Source organism: Corylus avellana, chromosome ca5 (assembly GCF_901000735.1).
Source record: "Corylus avellana chromosome ca5, CavTom2PMs-1.0".
Lineage (NCBI taxonomy): Eukaryota > Viridiplantae > Streptophyta > Magnoliopsida > Fagales > Betulaceae > Corylus > Corylus avellana.
This window is the reverse complement of record NC_081545.1, coordinates 876809-900896: the sequence shown is the minus strand read 5'-3', so window position 1 is coordinate 900896 and position 24088 is coordinate 876809. Positions and strand designations below refer to the sequence as shown.

The 24088-nt window shown below is 35.7% G+C and overlaps 3 protein-coding genes across 3 annotated transcripts in view; 2 read left to right on the top strand and 1 right to left on the bottom strand.

Annotated features, from left to right (window-relative positions):
* The window catches only part of LOC132180605 (receptor-like protein 43), a 2979-nt gene extending 173 nt beyond the window's left edge, over positions 1 to 2806 (bottom strand). The window contains exons 1-2 of the mRNA XM_059593493.1: positions 2269 to 2806; positions 10 to 1431 (exon numbers count right to left, since the gene is read on the bottom strand). Coding sequence (XP_059449476.1) covers positions 10 to 1431; positions 2269 to 2806 — 1960 coding nt within the window. The remainder of the gene's footprint in view (positions 1 to 9; positions 1432 to 2268) is intronic.
* Positions 2807 to 13398: 10592 nt separating this feature from the next.
* Positions 13399 to 14409, top strand: LOC132183422 (serine/threonine-protein kinase ZRK1-like). The gene has a single exon (XM_059596855.1). The coding sequence runs from the start codon at positions 13400 to 13402 to the stop codon at positions 14381 to 14383; it is 984 nt and encodes a 327-aa protein (XP_059452838.1). The 5' UTR covers position 13399; the 3' UTR covers positions 14384 to 14409.
* An 8340-nt stretch (positions 14410 to 22749) lies between these two features.
* On the top strand, positions 22750 to 23870 carry LOC132183372 (serine/threonine-protein kinase ZRK1-like). Its single transcript, XM_059596802.1, has one exon. The coding sequence runs from the start codon at positions 22782 to 22784 to the stop codon at positions 23760 to 23762; it is 981 nt and encodes a 326-aa protein (XP_059452785.1). The 5' UTR covers positions 22750 to 22781; the 3' UTR covers positions 23763 to 23870.
* Positions 23871 to 24088: the final 218 nt, after the last annotated feature.

Here is a 24088-nt window from a genome sequence, read left to right as displayed (position 1 = left end):
CTGTAAGACGATTGTTGGAGACATTAAAAGATGCAAGAAAATTGAGCTCTGCTAGTTGGGCGGGTATCATTCCAGACAACTTGTTTTGAGAAAAGTCCATTGATTCTACTTGTGTCAAGTTCCCCAAGGACAATGGGATATGACCAGTAAGAGCATTGTTAGAAAGATTGAGCAAATGAAGTCCTTTTAAACTACCCAAGACACATGGAATTTCTCCTTCAAATCTATTGCTCGAAAAATCAATGACCCTCAAAACATCTGGGATTTTCTCATACTTCAACATTATGCCTTTGTTTGTAATTGTAATTGTGCATTGTACGGAACCAAACGAGCTTCGCCTAGAATTCACCTCCATGTATTTCAACTGTTTTGCACCAAAAACTTTCATCGCATTCCAATGTAGGAAATACTCTACAGGCAAATTTCCTGAAAAACTATTTTGAGAGAGATCAATGATATGCAACTTAGGGAATGTATAATTGATTCCAGGACTCTGTATTGCACCTTGGAATGCATTAGAACGGAGGACGAGAACCTTCAACTGAGAAAGAGCTCCCAACCAAAAGGGAAAGGTATCATTGATCTCATTGTTACCAACATTAAGATACTCTAGCATCAGACAGTTGGCCATGGATCTTGGTAACTGACCATGGAATTGGTTTTCACTTAAGTCAATCACCGTTAAGTTGTTCCCCATTGCCCATGTTTTTGGGATGGTGCCACGAAAGCTGTTGCTTCGTAGTTGAAGTACTGACAAAGGAGAACTAAAGTTTCCTAAACATGGATGAAGCTTTCCACTCAAGTTGTTATAGGACAAATCAAGTACTTCAAGTGAACTCAGATTGCAAACCAACCAGGAGGGAAATGGGCCATTGATCTGATTGTTACCAACATTAATATACCCTAGCATCATACAATTAGCCATTGATTTGGGTAGCTGACCTTGTAATTGGTTTTTACTTAAATCAATCATCCTTAAGTTGCTTTGCTTTGCCCATGTTTTTGGGATGGTGCCATGGAAGTTGTTACTTCGAAGTTGAAGTATTTCCAAAGAACTTAAGTTTCCTAAACAAGGGTGAAGCATGCCACTCAAGTTGTTATAGGACAAATCAAGGTAATAAAGTGAACTGAGATTGCAAATCAACGGTGACATTTCTCTTATCAAGTTCCTTTGAACTCGATAAGACTGGATAGATGGTGGTGGAATTGGGAGCGATCCTTGTAGCCTGTTATTGTCTAGAGATAAATAAGCTAGATTCGACCATGGGAGAACAACCGGAGATTGTTCAAAGCCTATTAGAAAATTGTCAGAAAGGAGTATAGTCTCAAGAGATTCTCTACTTGCATTATACATCCATTTGGGTACTAGGCCTTCAAGATTGTTGCCTCTCAGATCAAACCCACTCAATTTGTTTTGGTTGCGTAAGAAATCTGGGAATTTTCACAAGTTGCAAGAACCCAATGCAAGATATTCAAACTGTGGAAGAGTATCATTTGAATTGGCCTTGGTTAGCAATGTCAAATTGTTGGATGATAAAAGAAGCACACTTAAACTTTTGATCTTAAGAAACATGTCAAACTCCAATGTCCCACTCAATTTATTGTATGAAAGGTCCAGAAAAGTTAGTTGAGTGAGGTTAGCAAAGATGGAAGAAGGGATGTGGCCTGTAAGAGTGTTTCTTGACAGATCCAGGTAAGTGAGTTGGGTGAGATTACTCAATGAAGGTGGGAGCAATGTCAAATTGTTGGATGATAGCCTAAGCACACTTAAACTTTTGATCTTAAGAAACATGTCAAACTCCAATGTCCTACCCAATTTATTGTTTGAAAGGTCTAGAAAAGTTAGTTGAGTTAGGTTAGCAAAGAAGAAAGAAGGGATGTGGCCTGTAAGAGTGCTTTCTGACAGATCTAGATAAGTGAGTTGGGTGAGATTACTCAGTGAAAGTGGGATAGATCTAACTGAATCAAAGAAACTTGTTTATTTAATACTTAGCACCTTAAGGGGATTGCCTAGGTGAAATTCAGGCAAATGACCAGTGAGATTCGGATTCCCTCCTATCTTAAGATCCCGTAGGTTTGGTAGCTGAAAAATTCTTGTTGGGAATTCCCCATGCAATTCACAATATTCTAGGTTTAGAGTTGTCAAAGAAGATAAATTTCCCAAACTTTTAGGTACAGGGGACGAGAAATTGATGTCATGAAGTAAAAGTTCTTCTAGGGTAGTAAAGTTTTGAACTAGACTGCTCAAGTCACTTAGAGTATATAAACCAGGATTAAGAGACAGATCGAGGGAAGACAACTTATTGAGATGTGAAAGCTCTGAAGGGATTTGTCTTGAAAAAAACACAGAGTAGGAGAGGTTCAGATAAGTTAACCTTGAAAGATTGCCAATTCCGAATGGGATTCGAGAGTCGTTGAAGTCATTATCAGCAAGATTAAGCCTTTGAAGTTGAAGAAGGCGGAAGAGGCTGTTACTGGAATTAATAGAACCATAGAGAAAGCTGCTACTAAGGTCAAGGCCAATCACATGACCCGTGTCCTCATTGCAATCAACCCCGTCCCATGAGCAGCAATCACTACTAGTCCCTCCTAGACTCCATGATGCAACTTTAGGATATGCAGAAGGATAAACAGAAGCAGACTTGTTTAGGATAAAGCTATCCTTGAATTGCAACAAGGCAGATCTCTTATCATCATGACAAAGTGGCTGCAAAGAAGACAAAGAGGCAGTGAGTAAAACAAGGAACAATATTAAGAGAAGAAAAAGGAAGCGCACGAACATGAAGCGATACAAATAGGTATCCATGATGTTTTAGTATGTTTTTGGCTGTTTAATTTGATGAGGCCAACTGAACTACAAGTGAAGGGGGTTTTATAAGGTAGGAAGGATATACTTACTCTTTACATAAGTTTGGAGACTCCAAATGGGATTTGAAAAAGGGGTGACTCGAATGCATCCATTCTTGAGTACTGCAATGTCATGATTTCACATCACTAGTTGTACGTTGTGGTGGTTTCACTTTCACACTTTAATTTATCAAGTCTTGTTTTCCCCTTAATTGCTTTTAATTGCTTTTCTATGTCTTCCACTTGCTACTTAGTTAGTTAGGTAGGTGGCCACAGTGTGTTGTGGGCTAGAGGATGACAAAAAGAGAAACTTGTTAACCACATATAATTGTGTGGTACATAGAATTAAATATTGGTTGAAAAATTGGAATAATTATTCACAATAAAATTACAGTGAATGTCTAGGAACCAAAAATTCGTTTTGAGAGAGTGAACGAAAATCATTGTCGGTGGAAACGCGGAATTTAAAGCAATAAAGCAATAATTAATGTCTAATTTACGTACAACTTTTTTGAGGGTGGAGTAGAAAAAGTAGTCCTAAGCGAAAGAACTTTGTTCCTTCCAATGAAAATACTTTACCCCGAACCAAACGTGATAAGACCACAAGTGATTTTGTTCGTGAATCCAAAAGTCTGCTAACTTGGAGAAAATATTGTCTAAGGGCCAAGTCAAGTCAAGCGCGTTTCACATTATCTTGTAAATAAATGAATATATGGTAATTATACCTTAAAGTATGCTTTTTTAAATCCCACTTTAATTTCAGTTACACTAAGCCAACCATCTTTTTTCTTTTTCTTTTCTTTTTTCTTTTTCTTTGAAAAGAACAGCCAACCATCTTTAAATTCATCCATTGAACCAATTTTCTCCAATAAACTTATCAATTAATCCATATGCATGTTTCTGTTGCCTTCGTTTCCTGGACATGTGGCTGTAGAGATCAAAGACAAACCAATGAGTAAAAGAAGAGCAAGCGTATGATTAGAACTAGTGACCTCTGTTTCGTTAAGCGTAGTCTACAGCCAATTGAGCTACCCCTCATCAATTAAAGCAATTTTTATAAAGGTATTACTTTCACTTTTTATAAAAGGTATTTTATTACTTTAACACTTCAATTAAAGCACTTTTTATAAAGGTATTACTTTCGCACTTCAATTAAAGCACTTTTTATAATGTCTTATATTTTTCACATTTGCTCGATGCTTTTGTAAGAGTAATGTTAATATCTCCGCCCATTTATAACATATATTTTATTGTTGAAATAATGTGTTGTAAGTAGTTTAATTTTTTGGTTTTTTAGTGTTTGACATAAAAAAATAAAAATAAAAAACCTACTTCAATTAAATACGTTACATAACCGTTTGTACTGAGTGTGAACAATAGCAATATCAAAAAATAAAAGGTGTTTCACTTGCTCTTTATGGGCCCAATCCAAACTATTACAAAATCAGCTAATGGAAAAAAGATTAAAAAAAAAAAAAAAAAAGGAATTGCAATAGTACTTTTTTAGTTTGAAAGGAAATATTCTCATTTGAGTGTAAGTTAAGAGAATTAGCATAGTTTTCTCATACTCTAAATTGATAACTATTCAATGATATCGCTTCAATCTTAGAACGAGCAGTCCTATTATAAGTTGTTGTTACCATTTGTCCTCACCCTCCGATGCTTTGAGATTAATTTGTCACTCATGATGATCGGATTTACTACGCCTCCAATCCAAATGAAGTGTTGGAGGGATGAGGGAGATAAGTCAAGGTGTCACTCTCTCCTTCCAAGTCCTGTGAAGACTTCTCGATCATGACGTGTTTATCTTTCTTCTTCCGAGTCTTCCCTTGGGTAAACTACGCGGATTAGATATTGATCCATCCTGAATTATTGGTTGTCAAACAACATGTACTTATATATAGATGATGATTTCTTCAGAAAACGATTGGTGGCAGGCGGGTATCCTCAAAAGCAAATATCTATAAAGATTGATTTTTGGTTGGTTATGGGTGGACTCCTTGCAAAGATTGCCAATTGGATCTTCAATCTCCCAAATACTATTAGTCGGATTTGCCGTAGGCGACGCGTCTGCATGGTTCAGTCTTGATAAGTTCCGCCTCTACCATTTTCTTCCATCTTCAACGTAGATGTTATTATCCATGTTAGGCTGTCAGCATGAAGGTCCTTTTTCCACATGAATGCCCACAAGCATGTTTGAATCTTCTACTTGCCAATTACAACTATCCATCATTTGGATACCTATTATTGACCAAATCTCACCCACGAAAGAAATGGGGTATCCAATTTACGAAGAAAAGGAAATAAATCAATGAATGGAACGGTTTCCTTCTCTCCTTGCCACTACTACACAAACTACAAGTGAAGGTCTTTTATAGCCTTGTAAGGATATAAGCATTGTAGAAGTCTGTAGACCCAAGAATTCTCCTCGCTCAGCCAATATCTGAATGATGATCACTAGAATTTCAACGTGTGTGATTCATATGCTTCCTAAGGATTCTTAGAATATATGAAAAATATATAATATTTTTCGTATATTCTATAATTATGTTGATATTGAAATATTCTCTATTTATGGCTGAATTGTAATCAAATAATGGGATTGTAATTAAATTATTGGGATTTGATAATTATATTTGTATTTATACATTACCTTTTAAATATGGATCATTGTATTATAGACAAATCAAGTTAATGAGCACAATGTAACTCTTAGGAGCATTTGGTGGGGTGAACATAGGTGTCTAACCCCAAACCACCCATAAATTCTTTATGTTATTTTCTAACGCCCAACAAATTTTAAGCTATTAGAAATGTTGGGTGTATACATATATAAGTGTATACTGTAGTATAGTGTTGGGCGGTAGGGACTCTCTTCATTCAATGCATGTGTGGCGTGGGCTATATGGTGCTTTATTTACGTGCTAGCCTTGATGGCACACTTGGCACTTGATACGATGCATTAGAGTGATCTGATCATAACCATTCATTTTTAGATGGTCAAGATCATTCGATCTAATGGTTTGATCTTGACCATATGATGCTTTTTAGGTCGATCTAGTGGTTGGCTTTATTGGATCGTAATTAAAGTTGATCGTAAGATCAAATCAACTTTGATTTAATGATTGAGATTAAATAATTAAGATCTAATGACTATTATTAGATAATTAATTATTTAATCTAATGGTCAGAATTAAGTGTTTGTTGGATTACCAATTTGATAACAGTTTATGAATGTTAAATTAGCAGTTTAATTTTGAAATTATCTCTGCAGTTTTAGTAGATAATTATCTCTTATTATTCTAGTCTCTTTAGAACTCTTCTTTGTACTGAGAAATTATCGAAGTCTTTGTTTCTTGATAGAATAGAAAATATGATATGAGGGTGTTTGGGTTTAATTTCGTTTGTGCAAAATGCAATTAAACTATAGAAGTTTTTTGGGGGCTCTATTGTATCCTGAAAAAATATTTGTTGTTATCCATATGCATACCATTTCTGGTGAGGGCAAATAATTTCTTAAGGAAAGTGACGTTATAACACACTTTAGGAGTAATTTCGATTTTATATCTTTTAACTAAAAATTTCCAAACCAAATACCTAAAGAAAAAAAATCATTTTAAAAATAGTTTTACATCGAAAAAAAAAAAAAAATAGAGCTTAAATGCTCTTTCTGTTGATATTACGTGCTAGCTTTGAGGGGATCAAAGATGCTTTACAAATCAAACGGTGATTTCCATCTAATTTATGAACATGTTACTGGATGGCCGACTATTTGTTTCATAGAACAAAGTTGTGCCTACCACCCACTTCAATGGGGGCGTTTGAATGATTTTTTCTTATCGATGATTTTTTTAAAAAAAAGAATAATAATAATTGCAGATCTCTGCAAGATATAAAATAAATAAATCACTTAAATGGGAAAGTTGAGTGAAGGTAATCTTTTAAAATTGTTGGGAATTCTAAAATATTTGCACTTAAGCCGTGGGAATCCTTTTTGCCTCGAATGTGAATTCATTTCTAAAGAGGTGAGAATCAACATTCCCTTGGTTTGAAAATGACAAAAAAGCTAGGCAGGTGCTTTACCTTGCTAGTGACTTTACGTGCAATACACCATTGGGGAGATAAACGGTTCAAGATTTTTTACCCAGAGTATATTAATATACATAGTTGAACAACATTTTAGCCAAAAAAACCTAAACTAATGGGCTATGGTTCACTTAGATATATTAACTACTCTCTTTTTTTTTTTTTTTTTTAACATTTTTTTAATGTGGGACTCAACACTCACAAGTACACTCACAACATGCACCAACCACGAGAATCGTTTGCGCATCAAGGGATGTTAGATCATAAGTAATTACAAGCAGTCCAATTACAAGATGCTGTTACCGTTTGTCCTCACCGCCCATACTTTGAGATTTGTTACCGATCATGATCAGATATCGTGCCTCATGAAGTGTTGTATGGATGAAGGAGATAAGTACACTCAAATACAAGTGGTGGTGGTTGAAGTGAAGGTGTCACTCTCTCCGCTCTGCCAATATGATCATATATGGTCCTATGAAGACTTGTGATCGATGTGCTTATCATTCTTCTTTCAAGTCTTCTCTTGGGAAAACTATGTATAGCTAGGGATTACATATTGAATTATTGGTTGTCAGACAACATGTACATATAAATCATGTCTTCAGAAAACGATTGGTAGCTTTTCTCCAAAGCATGTCTTGACTATTCACGAATACATTAAAAGCCAAGGAATAGCAATCAGGGCAACCAAAAAGGAAGGCTCAACCAATTAAGTCCAATCATGGCAGCATCACGAAGGTCCTTTTTCCACATGAATGCCCAGAAGCATGTTTGAATCTTCTACTTGCCAACAACTATCCATCATTTCCACACTTGACCCATTCACTAATTAATCCATCCACCTAATTTTCCTTCGGAATTATGTTATTTTGCTCACTTATTTCACACTGACTTTTGACATCATGACATGTTTTAAGTAATTTTACTTTCTTGTTTTAAAAACTAATTTATACACTACAAAAATTAAGCAAAATAGGGATGTTTGCAAGGTGACGTTTTTTGCTAATTAGGGATGTTCAAATAGTGTCATTTTGCAAATGTCCTTATATATATATATATATAGTGACTAGCTAGAATAAAATTTATGGACGTTTGAACAGTAAAAATGTCCTTACAAGACAACATTTTTGCTCACACGTCCCCTTTAGGAAGGGGATGTGTGAATAGTGACACATCCCCTTCTAGAAGGGGACATTTTACTATTCAAATGTCCCCTTCTCAAAGGGGACGTTAGTTCCTCTGTATATGGCCTACAAGAATTGATGTCTTAGTAAACTTTAAATACATAATATAAATAATAGCAAAATAAATGCCTAGCTAGTAAATATACTTTTTGTAAACAAAAAGTAAAAAATAATCCCATTAGCAAGTCATACGAAGATTAGCAATATGATTACGCTCTGTATTCATATAATTTTCATTTGATGTCAATAATTATTGTATGCTTGACTCTTCTTGTGCTTCATCATTCCTTGTGCATTCAGTAGTTAGCAAATTCTCATTATCATCATATGGCTGGAATTTTACATACTTCCTAATTAATGATGGTGAACACCAAATAAAGATGCCTATGAATATTGTTAACCAAATAAAGAGAAACACATCATAAGCAATATCAAAAAATAAAAGGTGTTTCACTTGCTCTTTATGGGCCCAATCCAGAATATTACAAAATCAGCTTGTGGAAAAAAGATTAAAAAAAAAAAAGGAATTGCAATAGTACTTTTTTAGTTTGAAAGGAAATATTCTCATTTGAGTGTAAGTTGAGAGAATGAGCATAGTTTTCTCATACTCTAAATTGATATCTATTCAATGATATCGCTTCAATCTTAGAACGAGCAGTCCTATTATAAGATGCTATTACCGTTTGTCCTCACCCTCCGATGCTTTGAGATTAATTTGTCACTCATGATGATCGGATTTAGTACGCCTCCAATCCAAATGAAGTGTTGGAGAGATGAGGGAGATAAGTCAAGGTGTTACTCTCTCCTTCCAAGTCCTGTGAAGACTTCTCAATCATGATGTGTTTATCTTTCTTCTTCCAAGTCTTCCCTTGGGTAAACTACGCGGATTAGATATTGATCCATCTTGGATTATTGGTTGTCAGACAACATGTACTTATATATAGATGATGATTTCTTCAGAAAACGATTGGTGGCGGGCGGGTATCCTCAAAAGCAAATATCTATAAAGATTGATTTTTGGTTGGTTGTGGGTGGACTCCTTGCAAAGGCTGCCAACTGGATCTTCAACCTCCCAAATACTATTAGTTGGATTTGCCGTAGGCGACGCGTCTGCATGGTTCAGTCTTTATAAGTTCCTCCTCTACCATTTTCTTCCATCTTCAACGTAGATGTTATTATCCATGTGAGCATGAAGGTCCTTTTTCCACATGAATGTTCATAAGCATGTTTGAATCTTCTACTTGCCAATTACAATTATCCATCATTTGGATACCTATTATTGGATCAGGCTTAGGTAGATACGGTTGGTAGGGACCCGTAGCTTAATTTCCAACTTCCTTTTCATGTGGTGGCCCATAAAGTTCAACCAAAATAAAGACAAGTATTAAGATTATTTTTAGATAAATGTTAAGTATTTTTAAGTGTCTATTTCTTAATATTTTGTCTATATATTTGTAACATATTCACATTTACCTTTTTTAAAAAAATAATAGAAATAAAAAGCAAAAGAACAAAAAAAAAAAACTAAAAAACTAAAAAATAGACAACTAAAAATACTGAATAACATTTGAATTTTATAGGCTGTCACATAAAGTCTTGTGCACTTAATATGAAAGCAACTAGAGCACGCGCTTAATTGACCTGAAGTCAATTGTGTTAATTCTCAAGTCTTCACTTAATGACCACAAGTAATACAACATATTTCTTCTTCCAAGTCTTCTCTTCGTATTCTTTTTCTAAGTCTTCTTTACGTAAACTACACGGATTAAATGACTCATATGTTGCTTCGAAGAAGAAGAAAAAGGCTCCTATATGGTGATCAATAATGTCGGGCAGAAATTTCAATCTCAAGCACTCACAACCACCCAAAGCTTATCTCGATCAAGAAGTGAAGATGACTCGGACTTCTATCCGGATATTCACAGCAACCGGCAACCCATAACGTACGTGATATCTACTTCGGAATTATTTTATTTATTTTTTTCTATTCGGAGTAATTTTAATTTTGTAATCTTATAATTACTATCAAGAAATAAGGATAAAGCTGTTCTAGAAAATTAAAAAATAAATCAAGATAAAGAAAGAAAAAAAAATTTTCTTATTGCAAGTACAATAACATTTTTTTTTAACGTCCCTTCCAGGCTTTGGTCTATTCAATAATTGATCAGCTACAGAGGAAAATATGACAAACTTTTTTTTTTTTTTTAGCAAAATATGACAAACTTGTTAATCCTATTGTATCATTTCTTCGCTAACTAATAAACGGTCTCACGGAATCATCTTGATTAGCAAATGGATATAGTTCTTATATTATGGGTCCAAATTAATTTGAATCCTTCAACTTTAAATACTTTAGATTATAGTCTCCCAAAATTAAAAACCTTTATAATTGATATGAAAATTATTAAAACAAAGAGTTTCGTCGTTGGTGCTTCATAGGTTGAGTTGACAATTTTTTTCCTATCACTTCTTGTGTAGAATCGTTAAGAATAATAAATCTTCCTACAGTAGTTTCGATGCAACAACTAAGACAACCTTTACAACTTGTTGAAAGTTTACCTTTACATACTTTGTTGATTCATACATGAATGGTTTTTAATTTGCAAGACACAAACTAGGACAAAGCCAACAAACGAAGAAAGCTGTTTAAAATAAGGAAAAAAAAAAACAGACGCATGCAAACTCACACACACAAATAGTAAGATATTACATTGAATTTTTTATAGGCTTACAATTCCATCAAGCACCATACAATTATAATGCTAGCTAGAAAGATAAAAATTAATACTTTTCCTAAAACATTTTATTTAACTAAATTTAAATTTGAGGCTTTCTTAAATTTATTTAACTAAATTAATACTTTTCCTAGAACATTTTACTTTTCCTAAAACATTTTATTTTTTTTGTTCTTTTTTATTATTATTATTATTATTTTAAAATTTCTTAATATTTTGTCTATATATGTAACATATTCTCATTTACCTTTTAAAAAAATAATAAAAAGAAAAAGAACAAAAAAAATACTAAAAAAAATAGACAAATAAAAAAAACTGAATAACATTTCAATTTTTTATAGGCCGTCACATATATAAAGTCTTGTGCACTTAATATGAAAGCAGATAGAGCACGTGCTTGACTTAAAGTCAATATTGTGTTAATTCTCAAGTCTTCAATTGATGACAAGAAGTAACACAACATCTTTCTTCTTCCAAGTCTTCTCTTCTGATTCTCAAGTCTTCGTAATTTCTTTATGTCAGGGACAGAAATTTCATCTACCAAACCTACAACCACCCAAATCATATCTCAAGAAGTGAAGATGACTTAGAATTCTATCCGAATATTCACCGCAACCCATAACGCGATATATCAAGAAATAAAGATAAAGAAAATATAAATCCTATTCTATCATTTCTTGGCTAATTAATAGACGGTCTCACGGAATCGTCTTGATTAGTAGATGGATATAGTTCTAAAAATATTTTTTTTGGTTGAACTTATATTTTTACTAATTGGGGTCTAATTGGCATAAATGATTAGGGGGCCTTAGGAGGTCTAGCCATGTGTATATGTGTACACAGTCACATTTCGTAGACATAAATGGGTCCAGGCATGGAATATTTATTTTCTTGTTTGGTTAGTTTAGTATTCTTATTACTCCTCATTTTGATTAATAGGAAAAATATTCCCAAGAAAACAATTCGTTTTGTTATTTTTTTGGAAAGAAAAAAATAAAAAAAAAATATTCTTTATGGGTGGCCAATCTCCCAAGGGGCGGTCGGCCACCCCAATGGAAAGCACTAGGAATGGTGCAACCACTTCGATGACTTAAGGGTGGTCATGCCACCTTCAAAGTCCCTTGGCATCCAAAATGATTTGGCATGATGTCCATAACGTACATTTGACGCATGAAAATAGTTTTTTTTTTTTTTTGTCGAGACTTGAGACCATACCACATCAACTCTAGATGTTCTCATCAGAACAATTTATACTATACTTGCTTTCATAATGTTCCTGTGATGGTGGGTAATTGGGATTAGAATAATCATCGATCCTACACTTGTGTGTCGCCTTGCCGATGACACAGTTACAAATTACAATAATACTTCCTTGCAACCAACTACAGTATTATTACATTTGGATGTAGTTTCCGGCCCCAAATTCTCTGGAATGTATCTTCTTTTTATGCCCATCCGATCATCAAAAAAGACTGAATGAAAAATTTGTGTGAAAGTAAGATCATGTCTTCATCACTTCACTAGCTGCTTTAATTTTGGCGATGAAATGGATGCAAGGAAATATCATATTCATAGGAATTGAAAAACAAAGAGCACTAGCCTTTCTACTTAAGCATTGTTTTTCTTTACGTACGTTTTCAATTATCTGGCAAAATGAGGGGTTGAGATTATTTGTTGGAAACCAAAGCAACGCTATAACTAGGAGTGTGTATGGTGTACTCGTTAACATCGAGCGCTCTTTGGGCTCCCCAGTCCATGAACGGCCGACGGGAAGGCCATGGGCCTTTGGTTTATTTTTCCATTTTCCCAAAAAAGTAGATTATATTGAAACTTATCAACAAATTCGAGCATGTTTGGGATCATATTAGATCATTCTCAATGGAAGAGCCAAATGTTACTTTTATTTAAAATAGCTCATCAAATGTTTAAAAAAACTCCTACATTGGATTAGTCAAAAAAAAAATGTAAAATAGATCTTTGATTGGAAGAGCTAAAAAAAAAGCTAAATGTAGCAACACTTTTCAAGGAAACTATTTTATTTTTCATTGTTTCTCTCACATGTTTTCTTTTTTTCCCAAATATTTTCCTACTTTTTCACTGCATGTTCTTTTTTTCCCAAATTTTTTTTCATTTTTCCTCTCACATGTTCTCTTTTTCTCAAAATTTTTCTTGCGTTTAATAATATTTTAATAGAATAGATAGAAATATAGCTAATCGGATGTAGAGACATTTATAAATAGCTTAGCTAAACTAGATAAAAGTAAGTTTTAAAGAGCTATTTTACATAAAAATATGACTTTTCAATTAAGAATGCTCTTAGCATAATGGAGAGAGCGACACCTCCGCTTCAACCACGACCACTTGTATTTGAGTGGCTGCTGAAAGAAACCAAAAATAAATAAAAGTAGTCTTGATGAGGAAGGCTCCCTTTACTTTCGACGAAATCCTCCTTTACTTTAGTGGGCTAAAGGGGGATTAAAGAGATTAGGCCACATTATTCAATCTCTGCAGAGTGTGGAGAGAAATCATTTGTTAAGAATGTTTAGAATGGGCAGAAAGAGAGAGAAAAAGAGAGAGAAAGAGAGAGCATTCCAGAAGAATGGAGGCATCCTACTTGAGAAGCTGGTTGCCACTTGTAATGGCAAGCCTCCTATTCCCATCCGTAACTTCTCCGAGAAAGACCTTATCTCTGCGACCAATAACTATGATCCTCGCCTTTCTTTACATGATGATGGGTGCTGGAAATGGTATAAGGGTTCTCTTGAAGGCCGAACTATTTCCATTAAGAAGGATAAAGGCACCCTATATTTGGACGAGGTCTTCACTGATATAGCTATTTCTGCAAAGATGAGTGCTCACAAGAATGTTCTACGGCTCGTGGGATGCTGCCTCGAGACTCAAGTTCCTATTTTGGTGTATGAATCTACTGAGAAAACAACCCTTCACAGTCGAATTCTTGGCTCCAATTCTGATACATCTCCACACCAGAGAATGGCGTGGCAGAGTAAATTAAAGGTTGCAAGGGAGATTTCTCATGCAATTGCTTATCTTCACACTGCTTTCTCCAGACCCATTGTTCATAGGGATATAAATCTTAAAAATATTTTATTTACCGAACATGATGTCCCCAAATTGTCTGGTTTTTCATATTCCATAACAATTCCAGAGGGTGAAACTCACGCAAATGATTCGATACTGTGCGGGAGTCTTGGATTCATGTGCCCTAACTATGGTGCAACAGCCCGAGTAACAGAGAAAAGTGATGTTTATAGCTTTGGTGTACTTCTATTAGTGCTTTTAACTGAACTACTGGCCCGTGACGAACGTCGAGAAACAGAAGATTTGGACATAGTAAAATATGTGAGAAAGTGTAGAATAAATGAGATTGTGGATCCTGCAATCATCACAAGGGAAGGAGCAGCTGTGCTAGAGCTTGCCTTTGCATGCACGAAAGACGATCCAGATGATCGCCCCACAATGGCCGATATTACGAAAGAACTTAAGCGAATTGAGAGGATTCTCCAGCCATGATTATTAATATTTCCTCACTTGCTGCATCCAAGTGCCTTTGTAAGCGTCAATTTTATCAAATAAGGGAGAATGTATGGCTCCCCCAGTCTTTCCCTCCGGTTATTTTCCCTGTTAATCCATCAAATTTCCTATGTAAACATCAGTTATCCAATAGTTAAATATCATTTTTATTACAACCAAGGTGGTAGTTGAGTTGGTAGAAGAACTCCTTTCATCCTAGTGGTCGCGTGTTCGAATCCGCTTGCGGTAATAGATGCGTGAACCAGATGCTACTATGAAGGGGCTCTACCGGCTCACACTTTGGTGGGGTTGTGGTGACGGGCTCGCCTTCCCAAGCAGTAGCTATGGCTCAAACCGGACATTCCACAGCGAATGGGAACCCCGATGGTCACGCCCAAGGGGGAAAACTACACTAGTCGCCCCTTCCAATCCTTTTAATTATATATATACATATATATATCATTTTTATGGCTCTCCAATTTTCGGTTAATAATATGTGTAATTCTGTCTTCCTCTGTGAAGATGGTACTTAATTAAAGATAGCAATTGGGACATTAATTGTAGAAGCCCTTACAGTACTGGAGCTGGCAGATGATTTGTATGCAATACCTTTTGATTCTGTTGAAAGTTAGAGAACTCACACACATCATCAAGGGAGAGAGTTCTACAAAAGAAAAACTTCAAGAGGACTTTGATTTTTTTATTCAGCTTGGGCTCATTAGTCAATTGAAGGAGCCAACAAGCCCAAGCCCAAATAGGCCTTGTAATGATAACCACCTCGCTGCCAAGGGATAGGGGAACTCGCACAATATCATATCACCTCTTAACCAAACTCCAGATCTAATATTGTCCGTGATATTTCATAAAGAATCATGTTGGAATCAATGAGAATGTGTCATACTCTGCCTCGCACAGTATCAGGTGACATTTAGGTTGTGTTTGTCAAACACTATGGGTGCGTTTGGCAAAAGAGTGGGCCGGACTAGACTCAAAGATTCAAAAAATTCTTCTCAAAATCAACTTTAACATTCTTATTTTTTACATCACATCAATCACTTTTTAATACTATTTAAATAAAAAAATCACTACAAAACAAAATTTTTTTATTTTTTTATATAAAACATTCTTACTTTTTTTCTTACATCAATCAAATCTGCTACAGTTCCGGTCCACTTCCTTTTTAAAGCCCCAAGCCAAACACACTAGGCGATACTGTTCACAATTTTTTGCTAAAAAAATAATAATGATTGGTATAGAAAAGTGTAAAAGTAGTATTGAAAAGTAAAAAAAATTTATTTTTGCAGTGAATTTTTTAATTGAATAATTGTAAAAAATGAATAATGTGATATAAAAAGTGAGAATGTTTTAATGTCGATATTTTTGAAAAAAATAAAGTGAATAGCATTTAAGGATGGGTGGTGTTTAACAAACATGGTCTTAATGCCACCTAAATTATGCGTGCACGTTATTAGAAGGACTATCAGGGAGATGCCTTACCAGAGTCGGTATCCAAACGTTACGGGCAATTCACGTACAACCCAATTGGAAGACGACACGTATCAAGGTCATGCTGAGAAAAAGGTCTTGGCCAACTAAAGAAGAAAAAGGCTCCAAGCACAAGGTATTAATTCACTCATTCCTTTTACAATAGATTAGCCGTTCTTTCTAATTTCGAAAGTTCTCAGCCTACTTCGTAGGTTCACTCAAGTGACTTGGGCATCGAAAACATTTTTCATCGACACACCCGACAAGCCTTCGTGCTGACTCTTCTTCTTATCGTAGGTATCACAAGTGTTCTTTGACTTGGACTTAGTATGGCAGATCTCAACATCATCAAGCATCAACAGCAAACAGAGGCTATATATGAATGTTGTTGATAAAGATAAGACGCAGACGCAAGCAGAGAGGATTATACAGACGCAACCATTGCTTGACTAAAATTTAACACATACAAATAATTTTATATGCAATTTGTTGGTGTAAAACGTGGCAATTTTGAAACTTGGGGAATTAATCCTTACCCAAAATAGACCCTCAGCATACTTTTATGTGCTTGGATTTGTGATTGACGAAAGGATAAACATGTTTTATTCCCTGATATCAAAAGTAGGCACATGTTTGGGTTCAAACAGTGGTAACACGTTGTCGTTTGCAGTAAAGAAGGCCTCCAACAAATGCACAGTAAATTTGAAGGTAGGCTTTGCACATTTTACTATGTGTTCCAATCATTTCTTGTGTACTGCTTTTTGACCAACCCCCGTGGTTAATAAAAGAAAAAGAAAGGAGAGCAATAAGGCTCCATTTGTTAATGTGTTTTAGAGCTTTTTTCTTTTTTTGAAAAAGTGATATAAATATGTAAAAAAAAAAAATTGAGTATTTTATGTTTTAGGCCTTTGTTAATATTTTTGTTTTGAAACACAAAACATCTTAGAAGAACAAACAAAGCTTTTGTCTTTTCTTTTGTCTGTTTTTTTTTTTTAAAGAAAAAAAACACATATGAGATGGCCGCTTGAGACAAAAGAAGAGAGTACTTATGAGTTTTGAAGCGAGATCCAAGTATTTCAAAGTAAGGTGAGATATTGCAAACGAATCAAAATGGAGAAATTTGGTTAGCTTTTCGGGTCATTGTGATTCGATTATACTGAAATTTTGATATGTTGTTTCTAACTATGAGAGCTTCATATTGATGGGTGTCGATCATTGGAATTCCTCTCCTATGGCTTGGTTGACAAGACCCACATGGTGAGATCTTTCTTTGTTATTTTTATTGAAATTCACCTTGGAGTGATGAATTTATATTGTAATCTAAACATGCATGAGTTCTTAATGTATTGGCCGCCTCTAGAAATTATTCTAGAGAAGAGGAAAGTAAACTCATTGTTGGTGATATTAGAAAATTTAATTGGTTTAAGTTTCGTGGTTTTCTCTTCTCATCGGTAGGCTTTCCACATAAAAAATTTTATGCTTTGCTTGTGGTTGGTTTGATTTATTTTTTTGTAAATGTTTGTGAGTTTCTTTTTCGCTACTCAAGATTGTTATGATTTGCACAAAAAAGGGCACAAATATTTTACTGTCTTTGTCATTGAATCATTGGTGTTCACCCAAACAAAAGTTGTTTAATTTGCAAGACATAAACTAGGACAAAGCCAACAAACGAGGAAAGCTGTTTTTTTTTTTTTTTGCAAACTCACACACACAAAGAGTAAGATATTACATTGAATTTTTTATAGGCTTACAATTCCATCAAGCACCATACAATAATGCTAGAAAGATAAAAATTAATACTTTTCCTAAAACATTTTATTTAACTAAATTTAAATTTGAGGCTTTCTTAAATTCACCATTCTTTGAGTTTGTTACATCCTTCCAAAAATCTTCACAAACCATTTGTACTTCCTTGCAATCACAATTTGCCCCACAACAACTCCTATCATAAATCCACATCATACCCTATGGCAACTACTTTCCAACCAAATTCAAATGGAGGCTTTGAGCTTTGATTGTCGCAAGGAAAAATACTTGTGTTAGTTATGGAGGTATTTCTCCAAACAACTTGTTTTCAAAAAAGTCCATTTATTTCATACGCGTCAAGTTCCCTGATGCAGCGTGACTTAGTGCGCTATAGTGAAGAACAAGAAGAAAGCATCGGATAACTAATTCTAGATCTTAACTTTATCAATGATCTAAAAATTCTTCTAAAAACAATAGATATTCTCTAAAGTTTAAAGGAAAAGAGGAATAAACTCAACTCTGAGTATTCTTATTAATCAAAATCAATAATAAAACAACAACTGATTTCTCTGGAGGCTATAAGCATATATTTATAACTCAAAACCCTAAACCCAAAAAAATATGACATAAATACCCTCAAAACCTTAAACCTAATAAAATAACGAAATAAAAACTCCCAAAATCCTAACCATAATAAAATAACAACATAAAGTCGATTTAAATAATAAAAAAGCAAAAATAACATAATGACTCCCCACGTGTGCTCAATCGCAGGCACTCAAGCGATTGATCGCACTTCCAGGAACCTGTGCGATCGATCATGTGCTCGATCGTAGGATCGAGCGCAGTATCAGAACATGTGTTCTGCGATCTACATCATTCTCCCCTTGTTGGAGAGAATTCGCCCACGAATTCGGCCAGTTCTTTCCACGGTCCTTCGGATGTCCAGTAAACTCATTCCACTCGCCCTTACTCAAGATCAAGACAAAACACCACCCCACATTAAATGCGAGGCTCTTCATCATCGGTATACCTCGATTTTTGTCGTAAAAGCCCCACATACCACTTGGCAATACTTTAGATTTGCCATTCTTCTCTCGTTCATTCTCCCTTCCACGTGCCATGAAAATACTTAAGAATGGGTCAGCCATTGTTTCCCTTTTGAACATATAATTTTTCTCATCCGCATAAAACTCACCATAATCGTCATTAGGAGAATTTAAAATGTCTTCAACACCAAGGAAATCAACATAATCAACATCTTCACCATTAAAAGTAGGCATTTCACCTGAAAGGTCTTCACCACCCTTTTCATAACCGATGATGTCATCCGTGGGCTCTTCCTCTTCCAATTGATCATCTTCTTCGGGGTGGAGGCCATCAAACATGGGATAAATCCCATCTTCTTCGTGCTCTTCCAGGGTTTTTTTCTCTTCCCATGAATCATCTTCTTCAGGCTCCTCATCATAGGTTGGTGGGGAATCTCAAGTCACAAATCCTTGCGAAGGATCTTCAACAGCTTCATGTTGGAACTCGTCATCAATGAATGCGGATTCCTGAAACTCTTCATCCACATATTCTTTTTCTTCTTCCACAGAATATGGATTCGGTTTATGGATTTGTGGTTGGCAAGTAGGGGTCTAATTTGCCTGTCGTGGACTCTTCGCCTCACTCCATGTTTCCCTAAACACTTTTTTTTTTGTAGGAATTTTCTATTTTATTTGTCACTGCCATAAACCCTTGTCTCCAATTTTGTGGCTTTTGACCAATGGTAGAACTATGGGGAAAGAAAGCGACTCGCATATATTTCAATAGTTTTTCCCAACTAATGATCTTCTATTTGCCTTGCCGTATCCTAGTTTTCTTCAGTTGTTGCCACCACGCACCAACTCTTCCCCAGAATGTGCGTACCACCAAAGAGACTCGTCGCTCATCGGGCACCCCGTTGAATTCAATAACCTCTTCAACAGCCAACACCCAATCCATAAATTCTTTGGATTCTAGATCCCCATCGAATTTTGGAATATTGAGTTCAAATCTACTCACCCTCCAATTGGCATGAGCTTGCGCAAGGTGCTAACGTCCATGCATTCGGCGCTCCGCAAACGGGTTTCTAGATTCGCTCTCATGTTGACGACACCAGTCGGATACTTGGGTAGTGAGGTCTTCAATTTGTTCCCACATGGCCTTGAGTCGATCCTCAGTGTGTTGCCTACGTTCAGCGATATATTTGTCTTCCGCCCCCGTGAATCGCGGTCTTGGTTGGCAACGACAACCATCCGGCACACCACTCATGTACCGCAAGCGAATTGCCGGTTACTTCTTACGTGCACCTCGTTCATGTTTGCACAACGGTCACTCCTCCCCATTCATGGAAAGTAATTGAGCTCTTATACCAACTGATGTAGTGTGACTTAGTGGGCTGTAGTGAAGAACAACAAGAAAGCAACGGATAACTAATTCTAGATCTTAAGTTTATCAATGATCTAAGAATTCTTCTAAAAACAATAGATACTCTCTAAAGTTTGAAAAAATAAAAAATAAAAAAAATAAAAATAAAAAAAGGAATAAATTCCACTCTGAGTATTCTCATTAATCAAAATCAATAATAAAACAACTTATTTCTCTAGAAGCTATAAGCATATATTTATAGCCCAAAACCCTAAACCTAATAAAATATGACATAAATATCCTAAAAACCTTAAACCAAATAAAATAACGAAATAAAAACTCTCAAAACCCTAACCCTATTAAAATAACAACATAAAGTTAGTTTAAATAATAAAAAAGCAAAAATAACATAATGACTTCCCGCGTGCGCTCGATTGCAGGCACGAGGGCAATCAATCGCACTTTCAGGAACATGTGCGATTGATCATGCGCTCAATGACAGGATCGAGCGCAGTATCAGAACGTGTATTCTACGATCTGCATCATTCCCCAAGGATGATGGGATAAGACCAATAAGAGCATTATTAGAAATATTTAGCAAATGAAGTCTTTTAAGACTCTCCACAAGTTCTGAAATTTCTCATTCAAATCTATTGCTTGAAAAATCAATGACCATGAACACATCTTAGATTTTCTCATACTCTAAATTTATGAGTTTGTTTGCCATTGCGACTTTGTATGGGAAAGTTGAATCCCACCGGACTACGTGAAAATGTGCCACCATGTATTCCAATTGATTTGGACCAACAATTTTCCTGGAATTCCAATGTAGGAAATCCATTGCGGTCAAATTTCCAGAGAAACTATTATAAGGGAGATCAATAATATGCAATCTTCTAATGGGCAGCTCTGGACATTAAACAGCATTCATTTGCCCAATCTCAAATAACGTAATAATGTCGGTAGCACTCCAAATCGCCTCGTCAACAATACCGTTAGTAAGCCCGTCGTGATGAGAGAGTTTCAAAAGAGACATAGAGAGCTCCGTCAGCAAGACGTCTACACATTGACATGAGTACTTTTAGAGAGCACCGTTAGCAAGCCGCCAGCAATAGTCTATAGAGGCAATCCAGAAGACCAATCACCCAGCAGTTTCAGTTTCAAAATATCCAAAACTTTGATAATCCGACACGTAATTGACACCCACAAAGCTGAACCTCCACGCCCAAGAAAGGTTGAATTATTATTATTATTTTTATTTTTCTTTTCTTTTAGCTTCAATTCAAGGGCTTTTGCTTCTCTCTCTTTGAAATCGGGTGAATCGAGCCATGGGTTGGCGGTGTCGCATTCTTCTGAAGATCGAGGATACGAATCAAATTTCAGCCTTTTTTTTTCTTTTTTTTTTTTTTCTATTTTTTGTGCGAATTGAAGCTCGGTTAGCTCTATTTAGTTGCAAAGAAATATCATAGGAAAAACAAAGAGTACTAACTAGCCTTTTCTATTTTTTTTTTCCTACTTAAGCATTGTTTTTCTTTACGTACGTTTTCAATTATCTGGCAAAATGAGGGGTTGAGATTATTTGTTGGAAACCAAAGCAACGCTATAACTAGTAGATCAAGAGTGTGTACGGTACTATGGTCTACCCGTTAACATCGAGTGTATATATATATATATATAAATAAAATTAAAAAAATAAATATTTTAATGATATATGGAATGATTAAGGAAAGCTATTGGGTGTATTTTGACATAAGAAAGCAAAAAATAGTTTAAATTCTTAAATATAAGAAAAATGACGAGGAAACTACTAAAAATGCTCTAGAGTACGATTACAACTCTTAGGTGCATAAACTTCATTGTTTGAGAAGTCTTTATACGGTGTATTTGGAGGTAAGGAGCATGACAAGTTTGACAAAGAGACAAAGCCTTTCCTTTTTGTCTACTATGAGTATGAGCCAATTTTTCAACAATTCTCCACCTTGGCGAATATTCTCTACTTCACTGTTGCACTCCCAATTTGCTTCAAATCTTCACAATATTGGCTAAGCCCAAACAATGTTTGAACTTAGCTCCAATAACCACTTATGGTTAGCATATCTGCAGCTCCTGTTAGGAAATTAATCCTATTTCCCAAGACCCGTGAGATGCAAAAAAAAAAAAAGATGCGGAATAATAAAGATAAGTAATCACACACGACACAAAGATTTAAGTGGTTCGGCTTAACAAGCCTACATCCACTGGCGGAGATGACCCAGAGAAAATTCACTATCAAAAGATGAGTACAAGAGAGTAACAGGGTGAGAAAACCACTCAAACCCAAAGCCCCAAATACACCCAATTCTCACTTTGCCCAAAGGAGAATAATAACAAAAAGGGGAAAAACAAACTCTCTCTTTTTCTTTCTCTCACCTTTTCTTTCTCTCAATTGCTTTTGGCACACCAAAGCAAATATTATTTTTATTTTTGCACACCTCATTGCTGCACAGCACTTGTCTTTATATAGGAGCACATAGTCGGTGTTTTTTTCCTACTAAAAGTCCAACAAGGAAACCCACTTTCGTGTAGGACAAAAACTCCAACTCCAACCATGAAAGGGAATTCCAATCCTTGTATAACACAACAAAATTGGTTGGGTCCCACCCCTAGATTCAAGGCACGCATAACAGCTCCAATCTCTAGAAGAAGAATATCACCTTCTTCAAGTTCCATTTGCATCCAATTGCTTTTTTCTTTCTTGGTAGTTGAACCACCTCCCATTTGCATCCATTTGTTAAGAATGTTTAGAATGGGCAGAAAGAGAGAGAAAGAGAGAGCATTCCAGAAGAATGGAGGCATCCTACTTGAGAAGCTGGTTGCCACTTGTAATGGCAAGCCTCCTATTCCCATCCGTAACTTCTCCGAGACAGACCTTATCTCTGCCACCAATAACTATGATCCTCGCCTTGCTTTACATGATGATGGGTGCTGGAAATGGTATAAGGGTTCTCTTGAAGGCCGAACTATTTCCATTAAGAAGGATAAAGGCACCCTATATTTGGATGAGGTCTTCACTGATATAGCTATTTCTGCAAAGATGAGCGCTCACAAGAATGTTCTACGGCTCGTGGGATGCTGCCTCGAGACTCAAGTTCCTATTTTGGTGTATGAATCTACTGAGAAAACAACCCTTCACAGTCGAATTCTTGGCTCCAATTCTGATGCATCTCCACATCAGAGAATGGCGTGGCAGAGTAAATTAAAGGTTGCAAGGGAAATTTCTCATGCAATTGCTTATCTCCACACTGCTTTCTCCAGACCCATCGTTCATAGGGATATAAATCTTAAAAATATTTTATTTACCGAACATGATGTCCCCAAACTGTCTGATTTTTCATATTCCATAACAATTCCAGAGGGTGAAACTCACGCAAATGATTCGACACTGTGCGGGAGTTTTGGATTTATGTGCCCTAACTATGGTGCAACAGCCCGAGTAACAGAGAAAAGTGATGTTTATAGCTTTGGTGTACTTCTATTAGTGCTTTTAACTGAACTACTGGCCCGTGATGAACGTCGAGGAACAGAAGATTCGGATATAGTAAAATATGTGAGAAAGTGTAGAATAAATGAGATTGTGGATCCTGCAATCATCGCAAGGGAAGGAGCAGCTGTGCTGGAGCTTGCCTTTGCATGCACGAAAGACGATCCAGATAATCGCCCCACAATGGTCGATGTTACAAAAGAACTTAGGCGGATTGAGAGGATTCTCCAACCATGATTATTAATATTTCCTCACTTGCTGCATCCAAGTGCCTTTGTAAGCGTCAATTTTATCAAATAAGGGAGAATGTATGGCTCCCCCTAGTCTTTCCCTCTGGTTATTTTCCCTGTTAGTCCATCAAATTTCCTATGTAAACATTACTTATCAAATAATTAAATATCATTTTTATGGCTCTCCAATTTTCGGTTAATAATATGTGTAATTCTATCTTCCTCTGTGAAGATAGAATTGTAGAAGCCCTTACAGTACTGGAGCTGGCAGATGATTTGTATGCAATACCTTCTGATTCTGTTGAAAGTTAGAGAACTTACACACATCAAGAG